The sequence below is a fragment of the Echinococcus granulosus genome, assembly GCF_000524195.1.
Source record: "Echinococcus granulosus chromosome Unknown EG_S00025, whole genome shotgun sequence".
Lineage (NCBI taxonomy): Eukaryota > Metazoa > Platyhelminthes > Cestoda > Cyclophyllidea > Taeniidae > Echinococcus > Echinococcus granulosus.
Window position 1 is genome coordinate 895,826 of NW_020170405.1, and position 16,370 is coordinate 912,195.

Consider the following 16,370-nt stretch of genomic DNA (forward strand, 5'->3'; position numbering starts at 1 on the left):
CACTACCTTAAATCCGTTAACTCCAAAACCGACATGTGGCCAAAAATTGCGTAACATCAACATCTATTTGAATTTTCATTAATTCAAAAAAATATGGCGCCCAAGAGATCGCAAGATTGGCCATAAAAATACCTTAGGTCAAAGATAAGAACACGAGGGGAATGTTGGTAACCAGTTACGATCAAGATTGGAAGGATGTAAAAGGTGCAAAAGAGCACACACACGTATCACAAAGTAGGAGGGCGATTAAGGCCCGGAGAAAGACGAGGAGGCAATTCAACCCGCAGCCAATCTCAGCTATATTCGTGGAAACGCCCAGGCATAAAATCAGCCTCGTTGAACTCGTTTTGCCGTTGTCGCGCGTTCCAGTGCAGGCAGAGCGCCAGATCCTTGAACCAGTCGGCCACCTATAAAAGGTATAGAGAACCATCACCACTAAGGCATTTTCAAAGGTACCCAAGCCCCACTAAACTGTATCACACATATATTGCCGTTACGATAATGTGCAACCAAAGGATCAAAGCAGTTAGATCGAAATGTACGGATTTGCCCACTGCCATTTATTTGGCGCACTATGAAGTGCATCCTTCTTATGTAATATTTACTCCCATCTTCAAAGCGGGAGATAAATGAGTTTCGGGGATGCACGATCATGACGCCGAACGGCTTTGCCGACGATATTAATTAATGTGAAGTGGCAACCGCGACAAACAACTTCTGAGGTAAGAGGAAAAGGGCGTAGGATGCCGCATAAAATGGATGACGTGTGGATAAAGTATAATCTGTTGCATTCATAGCCTAAATTGATGACAACAGGAGCAATATAAGCAGTAATTTAAAATCGACGGGATAATTCAACTAAAAAAATCTGGTTTATTTTAATCAAAGGGTCCGCGTGAATAAATAATTTTGTCGGGAATGGTTTTCACGCGAAACAAGTGATTATTCCGAAGTGAAGGCAGAATACTAATGAGTGGAAACAGAGCAACAAATACAATAAGGGCACCGCCTCGTAAGTGTACTACCTCTGCAAGAGTTACAGCCACAGAGCTACTGTAAATAAGATGACAATTTCAAAAGTACTATCCAATCTTCTTTCAAGGTCAAAAAAACTCAAAGGCTAATAAAATAGACTTGTTGGGATCTGGCGAAACAGCAATATTGTTTGCAAGATTACTTCTAGCTGCGCCTCAATGATGACGCTTAAGCATCAGCAACTGAGGTCATAACCACGTAAAAAACGACGCACACAAGTTTGAGTCTCTCTGAAGCTATCCGGGTGACTTTGCTCGATGAATAATTCGAAATTTTTTGAGTTTTTAAACCCCAATATTGGAGATTGAAGGGGTGGGATCTCCCTCAGAGAGCCACAAATTCTAGCGTTCCAAACTTATCGCTTTGGAAAATTTCCTTCCACCGAGTAGTTAAGTATTGGCGCATGCCAGAAAAACTGATGGACTTGTGTAGACGAAAATTAGCATTTTCAAGACCGGTTTCAAATTCTAGTAAGGCAATGAAAGCGCCTCGTATTTACTTGTTTTTGATAAATTTCCATATAGCCCAACTACTACTTACATACTTTTCATCTCCGAGTTGCATTAAATTGGGAAGACATCATGATCCCAGCAACTTCACAGTGCATTAAAATGAAAACTAGGAAAACAAAAGATTATTTCGAAGAAATTTGAGGCGTGCTTTTAGACAGTAAATTGTGCAAGGCTGTTCGATAAAACATACCGGGAAAAATTCCTCATTGTGATGCATCCGTCCATTCACATGACATTTGGTGATTTTCGCCAGTGAATTTATCTGTAACCTCGAACTTGAAACAAATTTTCCATGAAATGTTTCTTTTTGGTGACAGACATGCAAATCCGGCTGCTTTAACATGAGAAATTTAGTATCTTTGGTGTTCACATTGTAAATGCTCAAATGAGCAAAAAAAGCAGTTATCCTAAGCGAAATTGGGATGACAGTCCCATTAAAAGGAGTGTTCTGGAATATGGCACGTACATAGCTAAAGAAGCCTCCATATCGGTCAACATTACTTGCACAAAGAAAGCTAAGAGACTTCCAAACTATTAATTAAAGTGGACAGAAGAGAGCTGAAAAGTTGCTACCGTCCTTGATCAGAATTTACCCCTCAATATGAATTCATGGGGCGTTGGTCCAATCATTACCTATGCAGTAGCAAAACCCAACAGCGAACCACCAAAGATTATCAAAAATTGAGACACACAAATAAACATGTCTGAATGGAACGCAAGGCTGGCCTTTTATGCTGTTAAGAAGTAATTTGTAAGGCCATAAATCTAAAACCAATTTATACTGGCTAAAATGTTGAAGAAAACTAATCTTAGAACGTGAGCAGCGTTTAAAAGATTTTATCTACTAGAAACACAGATAGTGAACAATTCCCAAGATAACTCAAAAATAATTGTTGCAACCTCTTAAGAAATAATCACCAAAGAGGCTGATGTAGAGCCTGCAGTGCGAAAATCTAACAGGCAGTATGGAGGATTACTAACTAAACAATCTGCAAAGCGGTTAATAATTACTTTGCAAGCATCCCAATCATGTGTTAAGCCACCTAAATAGCAGGAGGACCAGGAAAGGTACGATTCAAACCACATCGAACACATGGGGAGTAGAAAAAGGAGGAGGAAGGGGTACAGACCTGATTTTCACTGCCAAAGCATGGGACAGGGTAGTGGGAGGCGGTGAAGACAACGCGATCGTCCTTGTGAATAATGTGGTGGTGTCGGAGGCGTCCGTCGTTAGAGAGGTGGACGGAATCGCAGCGTGCGTCGGGAGCAATGGAAACCTCGAGGCGGGTAGAGAAGGGGAGCACCAGAGGACGGCAGCTCAAAGAGTGCGCGTTGATTGGCGTCACGAGAATGGCTGGCACCGCAGGATTCAGTATCGACGCGCCTGCCGACATGGAGTACGCTGTGCTCCCCGTGGGTGTGGAGATTATCAAGCCTTGTGGAGAGTGGAGACAATAAGACGATTGGAAAAACTATCTCCTTAATTATATACAAATCCATGATCTTAGCACTTTTCTGAAATCGAATATGCTTAGGTATGCGGCGATATCTCATAGGGCCAATCACGAACTTGGCGTGTCGTATCTGGAGTCGCCCATAGAAGCGATTGGAAAAGCGAAACCCCATGACGTCAAAAAACAACGGATAAAAGTCAGTCGAAAAATGGGGTTAAAACTGTCAGTTTCAAGAAAAAAATTCAACCGTAGAGTAGAAAAAATTGTTGGGAGAAAATAGCTTCAACTTTCATAAACCTGTCGAGCACTGGAAGAGTAGTATCCATGATAAACCATTTGTATTGGGTTGGGCATAGAGGCACTCACTGCCGATCATTAACAAAGTCAGGTGAATAACTTTAAATGCGCGCCTGAGGAGGAAGGAAGTGAGAGAAACAAGAGCAATTTTACCACATATTATCAAAACATCATCGAGGGAGGTTGTATTACAGGGTACCGTCTTTACCTCAACACAAAATTGGTGGATTTTAGAAATTAAATGGATGCATGTTGAAGATGGGAACAGATACCATTGGTTAGTAAATAATTCTTCAAAATAAATTTAAAGACTTGGAAGCTATTTCGTTTTTCCTCAAATAGTCCAGAAGTTTTCTGTAGGCTGAACTGGAAATCCACTCCTAAACAAAAATAATTTTTTTGAAAATCAAAGAAGTGGATTAAAAGAGTCTAGGAAACAACAATTTCACAACAGAATATTTGAACGAGACTCCTAAAAACAGGGAAAATTTCACTAACTACACAGGTTTAATCAAATGCAACTTTAATTAAGGTAGTTTAGCTTACGCATATATGATGCCAAAACTACTATGGAAATAAACGTTGTATGGCTCCATAAACACCCGTGTGGGAAAAAAGCGCAAAAGGCGTGAATAGGCGGTACAAAGAGAAGAATTGGAGACCTACCATCACCTCGGAATCGAGTGACCTCTTTGCCATCAACGCTGAGAGCTAGGATTGTGAGGTAAGGACAGTTTCCGCGAGTGAAGGTTGCTTCGTTAAGTATCTAACGCCAAGGTGCATTAAAAGTCAAATTAAGAACATAAGTCTATACAAATACTATATGAATTGAGACTCATTAGAAAACCTCACGCTCAAAAGTTAACGATAGTGGGTGCTATGATGAGAAAATAGGGCTAGTAGTAAGGTATAGATGCAAAGATGACTTGGGAAAAGGGCTCAAATCAAAGTGTGATTGTTGTATAACTTGGTGAGAGAGAAGCGACTCAGCAAACAGTACAACGATGCTCTAAAGATAAGAGAGAAGACCCCATTACTTACATGGAAGAAATCCGCACCAGTTTGACTTCCAACCGAGTCCAGCTCTATGGATGGGGGAGAAGACAGTTCCGAGTTCTTCCCACGTATCATCTGACAACAGAGTCGAGAGCGAAGAATGCAGGGACCGCCCTCTGAACGAAGATGCAAACAAGAAAGACAGATTCGCTTAATTCCTGATAGGTTTACACCCTGTCAATAGCCTACACTTCAAGGATAAAGCCCCCAAAATTAAAAAGACTACATACAACTGCGTCGTATGCTATACCTTCGCCTTGGTGTCTGCGCCGCAAGCGTTAAGGTGTGATTTTACGCAGTAAAGTTACAAAAGTGCTTTATAAATTCATGCTAATTTGGGGCTCTATAGCACTCGGGTACAAACACAATTACTGAATAAAAGCTTATGCAAACAAAATACCGTAGGAGAGAACGTTATGACGCTTGAGTAAGTTTTTAACATAACCACCTTAATCCACCCAAGAATTCAAAGTAAATGATGTAGACGCTGCCCGTACCGTTGTAAATTTGTTCGAGAACATGCGGAAAATCAGCGAAGTTGAAGGGGGTGAGGAAGCCCAGACTACCCATGTAGAAAGAGATGATGGGCGGAACCGTATCCTAGGAGAAGTAATAAACAGACAGAGTAGTGCGCAGAAAACAGACACCAATTTAATGGGAATTTGACAAACACTCACGATTTACAAACAATATAGAAATTTAAAAAGCTGCAGTGATTGACCGAGCTTTTTCCAAGTAATTTTAGTACCAATTACGAAGTCTGAAATCAGCGTATATTGAACTAGGCGACACAAACTATTTTTACGCCGGTAGACTAGAAAGTTAACCATCGACTTAAAAACATATTCACAAGGATTTAGCTTATTGGATTTTGTCATTAAGAAGTAGGCTCGCAGGAAAACCGAAAGTCTGGGGTCAGGGATACCAGCGATGTCGAAATTTACCTGGAAGAGGGATGCCACATGAAGAAGAGTGCCATCACCACCCATGCAAATGACCATATCCGTGAGACTGGGTTCGTTGATCATTTGACTGTCAAACACCACAATCGCGCTTTCAGAATTGACCATTTGGGTGTCAGCCTGCCAGAATTGCTCAGGACGTTTACCAGCATCGGTTATTTCAGGGGGTAGATCTACATGCTCCAGAGCGGTCACTGATCCTTTACGGTCACCGGAAGAGAGGGGCCTATCATGCCGAAAGTGAGCGTCCAAAATTGGCCGGAATTCCTCATCTGCCTGTAGAACTTCAATACTGGGTTTTTCCAAAAATATAAACGCGTTGAAGTACTAGAATAACGAGAGAAGGAGTCTCGATTTGCGCACTACTAAAACAGCAAAACTAAGTGAGTGGATTAAGAGAGCGTGAGGATATTTCACTAGCTTTCAGTGCTACCAAATTAGCGCACTTTCTAGGACCGCAAAATCACGGGCAAATAGCAGCCTGAAAATTCGCTTTAAGTCGAAAATTCCCATCACTGAAAAAGAATCAGTCTTCCTGCTATACTAACTAAACGTTTTCGAATAACCAGAGTTCAGTTATATTATTGCAGCTCAAAAGCACTAGGCTGTTTTCCTGCAAATCGGAAAAAATTCACCTCAGTATTGATAAAAATCACAAAGCTGCATACTAATAAACCTAAAATGCATCAAAAGATGCAAATTAATTCAAGTCGAACAGTAGTAGAAATGTTGCTGAACAAGGTTATGAAAAATAGTCACCCAGTAAAAAAGAAGAAAATGAACGAAGATTAAGACGAGCCGATAAATACAACCTTGAGAAGAAAGTAGACGATGGCTTTTAGGCCAGTGACGACAGAAGGAGTATTCATTTTATGGATGATGAGAATGTTCCTTGACCAGTAATTCCATTTGATCCTATAAGCATTGCCCTGCCTTTTTAAGCTAAAGGGATAGTTTTCCAAAGACGAATACCTGAATGACGGGTGAATACAAACTACTTCACACATTAAAAATCCAAATGCATCCGGCCTGGCCAGCACACGGTACTACTAGAAGGTCACAAACAAACCTCGAGGGCGTACGATTCACTGGGGTGTACTAAAACGAGGACTAAAGAATATGCAATTAAATTATGCACAAAAGCCTATCTTAATCAAATATTTTATTGTTGTTGAATACTTCTACCCAGGCCTGTCACCAGTGACGTAAGACATGCCACATATATGCATTGGATAAAGTGCACAATAAGTCAAATCTTCTGTTTTATTACAAATGCTTGCTAGTCACAAGAGTTTAAACCTTCTCACACACTAAATTGTCAAACTACTTATAACAAAAGTGTAGCTTCCCGATACTTCACTGAAGACAAAAGAAGACAATACTCGGGCGGAATATCTATTCAGCACAGAGGTGTTTGGGCTACTGGCATGGCCTCAAGGCCAGCCCACCCAGAGAGGTACATGAAGGCAAATCCAAAGGTTCAAAAGTTGGGCATCACCAATACCGAGGAATAAACCACCATCGTATTACGATAATACTAGGCAGAATATATACATCCAGCATGCAAAAGGTACTAGGGCTACTGGCATGACCCAAATGCCAGCCTACCCGGCGAGGTTCAAGGCTAAATCAAAGGTCGCTCTTCAGCAAGACCGAGAGTTGAACAACCGTCGTACTACATGTGTACTACACATTGTTATTTGCCAAATGTTCGAAGTGCTGTAACCTACAGTTCGAGTAGAACGGTAATAGCATCAGCACTCCTTTATTTCGAAACTGAAATGAACTAGTTTGCAAGGGGCCTTGATGGAATTCCCATGCATCTGTAATACGATAGTGGTATATTCCCCGGTATTGGTGAGGCGTCACCTTTGTCCTTTGAATTAGCCCCCTTGTACCTAACTGGGTGATGTGACCTTTTAGGCCATACCAATAGCCCAGACACCTTCTCTGCGCTGAATGTATATTATACCTGAGTATTGTGTCTTCTTTCATCTTCATGGAGTCTTGGGAAGCTACACATCATTAATTTATCTCGCAGTGTCAAGTGGCATCCAGCGATTAGCTTCAGCGACTTAGAGATGTCGGGCTGAAGAATCGCTCAGGGTAGGAAATGCTAATTTATAAAATTTTGATTGTGTCGACAGCCAGAAAAGTATCTGGATAGGTAATAAAACTCAACGTTTTAGAAGTCGGTTGGATGCAATATGATAACGCCTATCATTGAAGGGGCTTTACATCAGTGCAAAGAGTTGCGATGCTATCGCTAGGGTTTTTAATGCTGGACCAAGCTATGTGTAAGTAAATGAGTCGTGGTTATTTAAAAAAGTTGGATGGATTAACTGAAATCGCGTACCATGTATCATTTCTAGTGTAATACGATAGTGGTTTATCCCTCGGTTCTGGTGAGGCGCCACTTTTGTACTTCGAATTAGCCCCCTTGTACCTCGCTGGGTGGGCTGGCCTTTTGGGCCATGCCAATAGCCCAGACACCTTCTCCGTGCTGAATACATATATTCTGCACGAGTATTGTGTCTTCTTTCGTCTTCAGGAAGTCTCGGGACGCTACATCTAGAACTCATAATATACAATCTAATCATATAATAAAATGAATATAATAAATTTAATGTGAAGTTCAATACTGAAAAGTTTTGTACTGATTCCCATAATATAATCAACTTGTCACTTAAGCTCTAGTTATCCCTAATAGTAGTCACAACATATCCGTGACACATATAATAGTTACTTGCCCACTTTTTGTAAGGCTGAATGGGTGTTTAAGTAAATCACTTCTGTGGAAGTCACCACACAATTAAATTGGTGTAATTTAGGCCGTCAGTACAAAATACAGCTGTCGAGCTATTCAAAACATCTTGTTAAAAGTAAGCAGAGCCACCAAGTATTAATACTGGCTGGAAGAAGCTCTAGAACTGTGTGCAAAATTCATTAAGCGTAAATAAATTTTACTTCCGTCTAATTTTAATGCCTTACGACACAAAACGTGTTTGATAATTGTGCGGCTGGGTTTATACCCTAATTTTTGCGAAACTATCCGACACTTTATGCTCTTTAGCCGAATCGCCTACGTTTCAACGAGCCAACGCTCAATTTCAAGGTGAAAATAGCTGGCATGTTTTTGTCGTTCTCGGCCATTGATGTCCGTCGGTATTTCGCGTATCTTCAGTCATCAGGGTCACTCTAAGGGTAATATCGGATTATGTCCGAGAAATCTAATGCATCTGTAAAATGTATACTGATCGGTGAAAGTGGAGTAGGGAAAACTAGCCTGGTGGTCAGCTACACTAAAGATGATTATCCCGTTCAACATGAGCCTACGGCCTTTGATACCTACGTTGGTGAGCGAGTTTTACGGTGCCATGCCTTAAGCCGTCACTTAGCATTTTGCATTTGATCCAAGTGACCTGCCTTCTTATTGGTGCTGCTTTTTCTTAGAATTAGTGGGTTGTTGTGACTGTTGTGTTTACAAATCCGTTATTTATTGACGTGTGTGTATTTAATTCGTATTAGGTTTTTCATCTTTTTTATAGCACATTTCTCTCAAAACGCTCATATGCTTGCTTTTCATAATAGGTTCTCGACATTGCGCGGAACCTTGTAATAGTAATAAATAGGCTTCTGGTTTGTAAAAGTATTATAGCTCTATTAGTTTCGCAGATGTACTTGTTGCGGTTGTTAGCGTTACTAACCTACGGTTTCTGAATGTTTTTAGAACTTGTATCTAAAGCCGTTTTGTAAATTCTGGGGATTTTATGGGACATGCTGTGAACTAATGTCTACTCAAATGATTGTCCATCACATGGAGAGCCTATAAACTATTTGATTTATGGTCCTGTTTGTTCTTTACTTAAACTCTCTGTGTTGTTTCAGTGGATCTCCGTGTTGAAAATCGTCAAGTAAACCTGCAGATACATGATGCTGGTGGCGCCGTAAGTTTCGTGTTTTCCCTTTTTATTTTTAGCTTACGCCCACATGCAAGCACGCTTACATTAATTGGCCCTGTCATTTTCTGCTCTTTTGTACTACTCTATTCTGCAATGCTTAAACTTTTGGAGGAAAGTGATTACTTTTCAACCGCCTGGAATGGAGGCAAATTAGCACGCAGACTTTCCACTGGTTCATTCAGTTCTATTTCCGATATATCTTCCAGTTTTGTTAAGAAGCATTCTCCAAATAAATCCCATCCACGATTTTAATTTTGCAATTCTCGAATATGTGATACTTTTGGCTGGATCTATCTCCTAACTAAACACACAAATTGTCTCCTTAACATTTACCTGGGCTTTTTTGATGTGCTGGATTGCCTGGCGTAGAATACCTTGTGCCAAAAGCATTAACTGTGTACGTCATAGATCTTTCTATTTGTACTATTTTCTGCATTTGCATGATTTTTTTGCTACTTTTTTCCATATTTGTCTCTGACAACTTGGCACGTCACCGCAAAGTGTGTGTGAACGCCTACTGTTTACTGCGTTGGGGCTCTTGTATCCATGTCAGCTAATAAAGAAACCACATAAAGCAATCGGTGTGATTAGGGTAGGGTTGATCAAGGATTTTTTTGGGTTTTACTGCGTGTATTGAATGTCTGGAGCAAATTTATGCACGACCTAAGTGAAAGGGGACTACACTTCTCCATTTGTAGCCGCCTGCACCGTTCATGCCTTTATTCCTCTGTGGTACGATATTTATGAAGTTTTTACGGTGAATCGAGCCTTCAATTTTTAAACACACATTTAATCGCGTTAAACAAAATCGCTGGATTTTTGGGAGCTTTTTACATTATTTGGTTTGCTGGTTCCGATTTGGGAAAAAAAGCTTGTGAGGGCTTATCCACTGCCATCATTAATATAATTAGGACTTTCTCTGATTTGTTCTTCTTTGGTTGAATTAGACTTTTATTTAGAAAAGTGGGAAATCCTTTGCGCCTGATTTCAACTACAGTCATGCTTTAGAATGGAATTGCGCACTAGGCAACCGTGACTTAGTCGTACGTATTTTAGTTAAATATTATTTTCTGTTACTTTTTCAAGATGATTGTGTGGTCTGAAGACCCTTAGCAATAACATTTTACTAACCGATGTTGGCTCATAGACGCTCATATACTTTAATCGACTTCAAATTGTCTAATGTACTGCCACAAATTTAAGCCTAGTCTTTTCCAGCTGTTTACTTTTTCATTGTGGTTTCTGTATGCTTCACTTCAAAGGTAAGTTTTTAGTCTTCACCGCAGCTTGACTAAGTTACGCATGAGGCACTAAAAACTGGCAAGTACATACTTTGAACCGTACCAAATCATTGACAAAGTTTTCGCTTTATTAATAAGGAGGAATCAAATTCATGTCTACCTATGTGTTGTGGAGTAAATATGCTGTCCCTATGGAGAGAGCAATTTGCCGTTTGATTAATTAATGAACTTTAGTCCAATAAATATCCTCTTTGGTATTTGGTATCTAAAATTACGGCCGTAAACGCGTCTCTGTGTTCGATGAAGGTCGTACTAATCATAGCATCTTTAGGGATCATATCGGGAGTAAGTTCAATACTTCGAAGAGAGGCATCTCCAAATACACTATCAGGTATCTTGTAAATGCTTGTTTGTCTGAAATTCAAGACTGATTATTCTTTTTTTCTGTGCGGTTTCATAAAGTCGTTTATCGCTCAGAAAGTGGTTAGTTAGTAAGAATTACATTTGTGAACATTTGCTCTACCATGTATTTTGAATATGTTTGAAGATATTCCAAAGGAGGGCAGATGCCTTATTCGAGAAATACTTAATTTATTTTTAATTGCATCCCTATATTTACAAACTTTAGGTTTCAGCAAAATTCTGCTCTGTGCTTGGATGAGCTCAGTTGTTGGATTTGGGAAAGCATGAAATGCCTTTTCCCCTTTAGTTCAAGAAAGACTGATAAAAAGCCATGGATTTGGTCTTAAGTTATGTTGTAATGCACAACAGCATTGTTTTCAGAGAAATTAGCGTTTAAAATGGTTACGTCGTTGGTTTGGTGCTGGCAAACTGGGACTTAATGTTATCTCTGTTGGGTTGTTTCCACATTTATTTGGCTAGCCGTTTTTTATAGTCATTATAATTTCAAATGCTAAATATTCTCATAGAACACGTTATCGACCATTGTAGACCTTGTGCTACACAGAATTTCATATCTCAACCTGGTTCTACCACTTCTATACTACCGGGTGTTTTGCTTTTATTGCATTGAAGAATGTTCACATTCAAGTGTTTTCGTTCACTGTCTCTCGCCTTCCAATTCGTGTTTGACTGTTGATGATGTTAGAATTTTTCGGTTTTTGTAACTGTCATGAAGTGCTATGCGTGGTGATGGCTTGATTTTGGAGTTCAATAAGGTGTGCTCCTCTCCCGATCTGGAGACCTGTTCTAATACCACTTAGGTTCTCTTGTAATACGCAACTGTAGTCGTTACTTCTCCTTGTGAAATGAAACTAATCGCCTGCACTCGAAAGGCTACAGTTATATGGTTGTGAGTTCAGCCTTCTCAAACACGTGTGCACTTCCTGCCCAAGATCACGTCTACGATCGCATCTTCTACGTTTGTTTGTGCAACGAAGGTATCGGCTTTTGCCTCATGTATTTATTTTTTCCTCTTCCCGTTTATTTCAAGCCCGGTGTTCGTTCCCTCCGTGAGTTAGCCTATCCTGACGTGCACGTGGTGATCTTTTGCTTCTCCGTGGTGCAGCCGGCGACCCTTTGGGCCCTGCGTGACTGCTGGCTGCCTGAGCTGGCCGCCAGCGGCCTCATTCTCAACCCTTCCGCCCTCGAAACAGCTTCGCGCATCGGCTGTCTCCCCCCGTCAAATCCCTTGGCCGTCGCTCCTCGTCCTCCCGGTCCTGCCTTCATCCTCGTTGGATGCGCTTGCGATCTGCGCAATGATATCAAGTGCCTCCTTGACCTTTCGATGCGGAACGAGCTGCCTGTCAACGAAGCTGTGGCGCATCGCCTCGCGGTGGAGTTCGGTGCCGAAGCTTACATCGAGTGCTCCGCGCTCACCCAGAAGCAACTTAAGAAAGTTTTCGATCTCGCCGTGTGGTACGGTCTGCACGCACAGCAGGCGATGCTGCACACCGCAGGTGCGGGCGTCAGCTCGAGAAACAGCCTCTCGCCACCTGCACCGCAAGGCAGTGGTGCCTCGCGCAAGTCCAAGCGCCGACGCCATCACAGCCCCATGGAGGCGAACAACCAGGCGGTACAGCACCCTAACGACCTGTGTGCGTCACAGCGCTCCATCTGGAAGAAGCTCTTGTGTTTGCGTTGATCTCAATGGATTAGAACTGAGTCCAGTGCAATACCTCCGACCTCTATTTCACACTTCTCTTCCCTCTTCCGCATGCGTTTTACAGACAGGCTGTTGCGCGTTCTCTCTCCACTCCTCTGACAGCATAGTACACGTATTTTTATATGAAAGTAAGGAAAAAGGCTTATCACATTTGAGTTCATTCAATTCCATCTAAAATCCTCACCTATCTATAGATCTATGTACAGTCCAAATTATTCCGTGTACAAGTTATTCGAGTTAGTTTGCGCGAGTTTTTTTGTAATAAAAATTAAATAATACTGGGAAGCTTTTTAAAACGTTTTTGCTTTGAAATAAGTATAATCGCAATCCATAAATCTTTTCCCAGTAGGATACAGGCGTGCTGTGAATTCCACTTTTTGCAAAACTATCTCTAGAAGCAAAGAACTCAGTCACCCTCGTTTTTATCGGTTCCATTTCGATTGCGGGTGTCTAGTGCTAAGCGATGGTAAACATCACTTGGAGAAATGTCACCAGGTGAACGCAAAGGACAAGGGTGAAGCAATATCTTCCTATCATCCTTCCCGGAGTGAGGTTGTTTTTACTGGTGAGTTTTGCGACAGTGTAAGGTCTCATGCTGTCTTTTAAGATGGGGATTTTCTTCGGACTCATTTGCTAGTCCTCGCTATTTATGAAAGCTTGCTTGCACGCTGAATTATATCGTGTGGAGTTGATAGATCTCCACCGTAACTGATCCTCAAGATATTCATAATGAATAATTCCAAGTGCGGTTCACCACCCTTTAATTTTATCATTATTGTTCCAGAAATGGGGTACTATGCGGCGTGGGGGTGTGAAATTTTGGGTGAATTGTTTGGGAATAAGTGTTGGTATGTTTGCTTAATTTTTGAGTAAAAAAATTGTTTCTCGTCGCACCGTTGTAGGGTATGCGAAAGAAGTGAAGAGCAAGTTGACAATCTTTGAGACTTAGAATCTGTTAATGCTTGTTGGGTCCGTTTGTTTACCTTCCAACAACATTGTAGCCCCCAATTACTGTAATCAGTGACGGCATAATCCTTCGAATTTGCGAAGCTTCGAGGGTGTTCGTGGAAGTGTACACCTTTGGCTGATGCATTACCAATAGCAGGTTTTTAAATTACATCTGGGCTGTGTGTTCAGTTATCGTACCTCTAAAAATGTTATGCAAATGTCACAAGAAATTTCCGGACTTTTGGAACCGAGTTTGTTCTGTAAAGCACACGAGCTCGAATAATATCAGGTTTAGCCAACACTAAAGTGAGATCTCAAAATGGGGGAAGGTACCAGGGTACAACGAATCACTGATGAATCCAGTAAACTTTTTCTGAGCCCCTAGAAGTTACTGTTGAGGTTGCCTGGCCTTCCGTCGGCGATGTGAATGCTCTAGTGTTTAACAGCTTCGGAGGATTGGGAAAAAAACTAACAGACTTTGCCGTGAAGATGGGTCGAAATGCAGTGCTTTAACTGTTCGTTTAACTCTCGGTTCTGGTAACAGGCTAATTGGGGACTCTGTTCCTGAACCACCGCCGTGCAGTTTGGTCTCCGATCCATGCCGGTAGTCCCGAGCCGTCCACACCGCATATTCTGCTTGAGTGATATATCTTCTTTCGTCTTCAGGGAAGTCACGGGATGCTACAAAATAGCTCGGATATGAACTGCTTAAAATGATCATCTAGCGTATTTTTTATATGGAGTTCTGTTAAAAATGGCCTAGATTTAAGATCAGAGGTTATTAGCTCACTCCTCGAATCAGAGCTTAGAATTGTAACAGTTTTGTTACATGGAGGACGATGGGTACCTATTTATGAAAGTGACTGAGTTCATCAAATGCGAATTCTGACGCGGAGTGTATTGAATTTACTTCAAAGGTATACACGAACTTGAAGCCCCATTGGACCCTAGGATTGAATTTGCGATCTTCTACATTCAATTCCCACTGTACTGTTAAAAAATAAAAGAGGCCATTATCTTATGTTATCAAAGTTGTGTTTATTTTAAAACTTGAAAGAGGTATACGTCCCAGTATCGCAAACATGTGTCTACCCCCAATTTCAGGAAATGCGAATCATTGCAGAGCCTGTGCACTCAGAACCGCCTTCGATTACAGCAGCACTGATTAAACGACTCCAGTATACGCATTTCTCACCTGAAACTGAGCCCTAGCTGGGCTCGATAAAAGACGTGATTCACGATGCCTCTGCTCTGTTAGCAGACAAACTTACATCGAGAGCAGAAGGGTTTAACCCTTGTGGGAGTGGTGTTATTCACATCCCATCATCACGATGACCTCCCCACAGCAACTTCCCCTTACAGTTACGATTAGCAAAGCCCACAATGTCAAAAAACATTTGTAGCTACGTAGTTTAAACACAAATTGGTTCCGAGCATTACATCTAGCCAGAGTAGATTTTGAATTCTCGCAAAATTATTCTTGTAAATAAGAGGAAACTTTTTCATGCCGGAGGCATGAATGTGGGGGTAAAGGGTACTGAGGCCTGATTGTGCACTGCAATCCTAATTTTAGCATTCATTATTGCGCTAGATGGATATATCACCTATCAGCCTGACACATGCAGTCACAAGCCCTCGTAATCATACACATTACTACATAAATGACTCATTTAAACTGCTCTCGGGCAGAATGGATACTTTGAAGTTCGTCAAAAATATGCTATTTGTTTACAGCTTCAATAATCATTACTGATGCTCTATGTCAATTAACGTGAAAATAAAAAAGCATTTGTTTCCATATCATAATTAAAAACATGTTTTGAATGGGACATATCCTGTTTTTTTTTTTAGGTTGTAAAGGAAATTTGCCATGAGTGCAGATGCTAAGATGCTAAGATCAACGTTTCTTCGCCTCCAACTGGCCCACGTGTTTGTATTTCATGTTAAAGCAAGGCAAAACTATCCACAGAAAATAAAGAAGCTCAGAAGGGATACAATCCATGCGGCTGCCTGAGTCAGCATCAAGTGCAGATTTGTTAAAGGTCATTTGACAGGAGAAAATGACTCCCCTCTAGGTCCACAAATGCATAGTTATTATAGAATCAAGATAGTCTCTTCCCCGATTTTTGTTCGAAATCCTACCCAGCTTTGGGTATAACCCTTTTTGAGTATAACCCTTCCCTTTTTTGATATGGGAAGGGACAAGAGTTTTAGACCAAATCACGTGATATTATAGAATATATAGGCATAACTTCAATCATTAATTTAGTATTGAACTAGTTATTGAACTCCTAGTAGCGATAAAATGGATTGAATCGTGAGAATACAGAAAAAAAAGTGATTTAAGATGGGGAACGATTTACTAACACAAAATGGTACGTTCGAACACTGAGTATTTCTAACAACCACATGTGGTGGTGCGAAAGTTGACCTAGGTTAGTATATTCCTGTGAAAATCAACATGTATTACAAAATGTATAGTAATAATGATGTGGAGTTTGTGGTTGAGTGCATCCCTATGGCTTTCAGAGCAGGCATTTCTCTTGGTGCTATATTTATGCGCTCAATTCATTTGGAGTGCTGTCAAGCTGTATAGGTATGCAGAAAGGAAGGGCTTTTCAAATTGCGTCTTATAGATGCCCACCTGTGGATCCCCTTCTGTGTTCGAGCTCTACAAGACAATAAGCATAATGTTTGTGAAATAGCTGATAGTGCATAACGGTGGCTGTTACTAAGCTACCGGTTTCAGAAAAAAATTAGCTTTTTGCAATTTGTGCA

The 16,370-nt window shown here is 40.9% G+C and overlaps 2 protein-coding genes across 2 annotated transcripts; one reads left to right on the plus strand and one right to left on the minus strand. All coding sequences in view use genetic code 11, as the record gives it.

The window, feature by feature from the left end:
• Positions 1 to 293: 293 nt before the first annotated feature.
• Positions 294 to 7,071, minus strand: EGR_04234 (NAD kinase; the record flags this gene model as incomplete). The annotated part of the gene is made up of 10 exons (XM_024493483.1): positions 294 to 407; positions 2,678 to 2,982; positions 3,965 to 4,064; positions 4,340 to 4,470; positions 4,852 to 4,954; positions 5,299 to 5,643; positions 6,129 to 6,258; positions 6,289 to 6,362; positions 6,386 to 6,426; positions 7,047 to 7,071. 10 exons carry the CDS (start codon positions 7,069 to 7,071, stop codon positions 294 to 296), a joined length of 1,368 nt encoding a protein of 455 aa, XP_024352184.1.
• Positions 7,072 to 8,533: 1,462 nt separating this feature from the next.
• Positions 8,534 to 12,623, plus strand: EGR_04235 (Rho-related GTP-binding protein RhoU; the record flags this gene model as incomplete). The annotated part of the gene is made up of 3 exons (XM_024493484.1): positions 8,534 to 8,672; positions 9,205 to 9,263; positions 11,973 to 12,623. 3 exons carry the CDS (start codon positions 8,534 to 8,536, stop codon positions 12,621 to 12,623), a joined length of 849 nt encoding a protein of 282 aa, XP_024352185.1.
• Between the last annotated feature and the right edge of the window lie 3,747 nt (positions 12,624 to 16,370).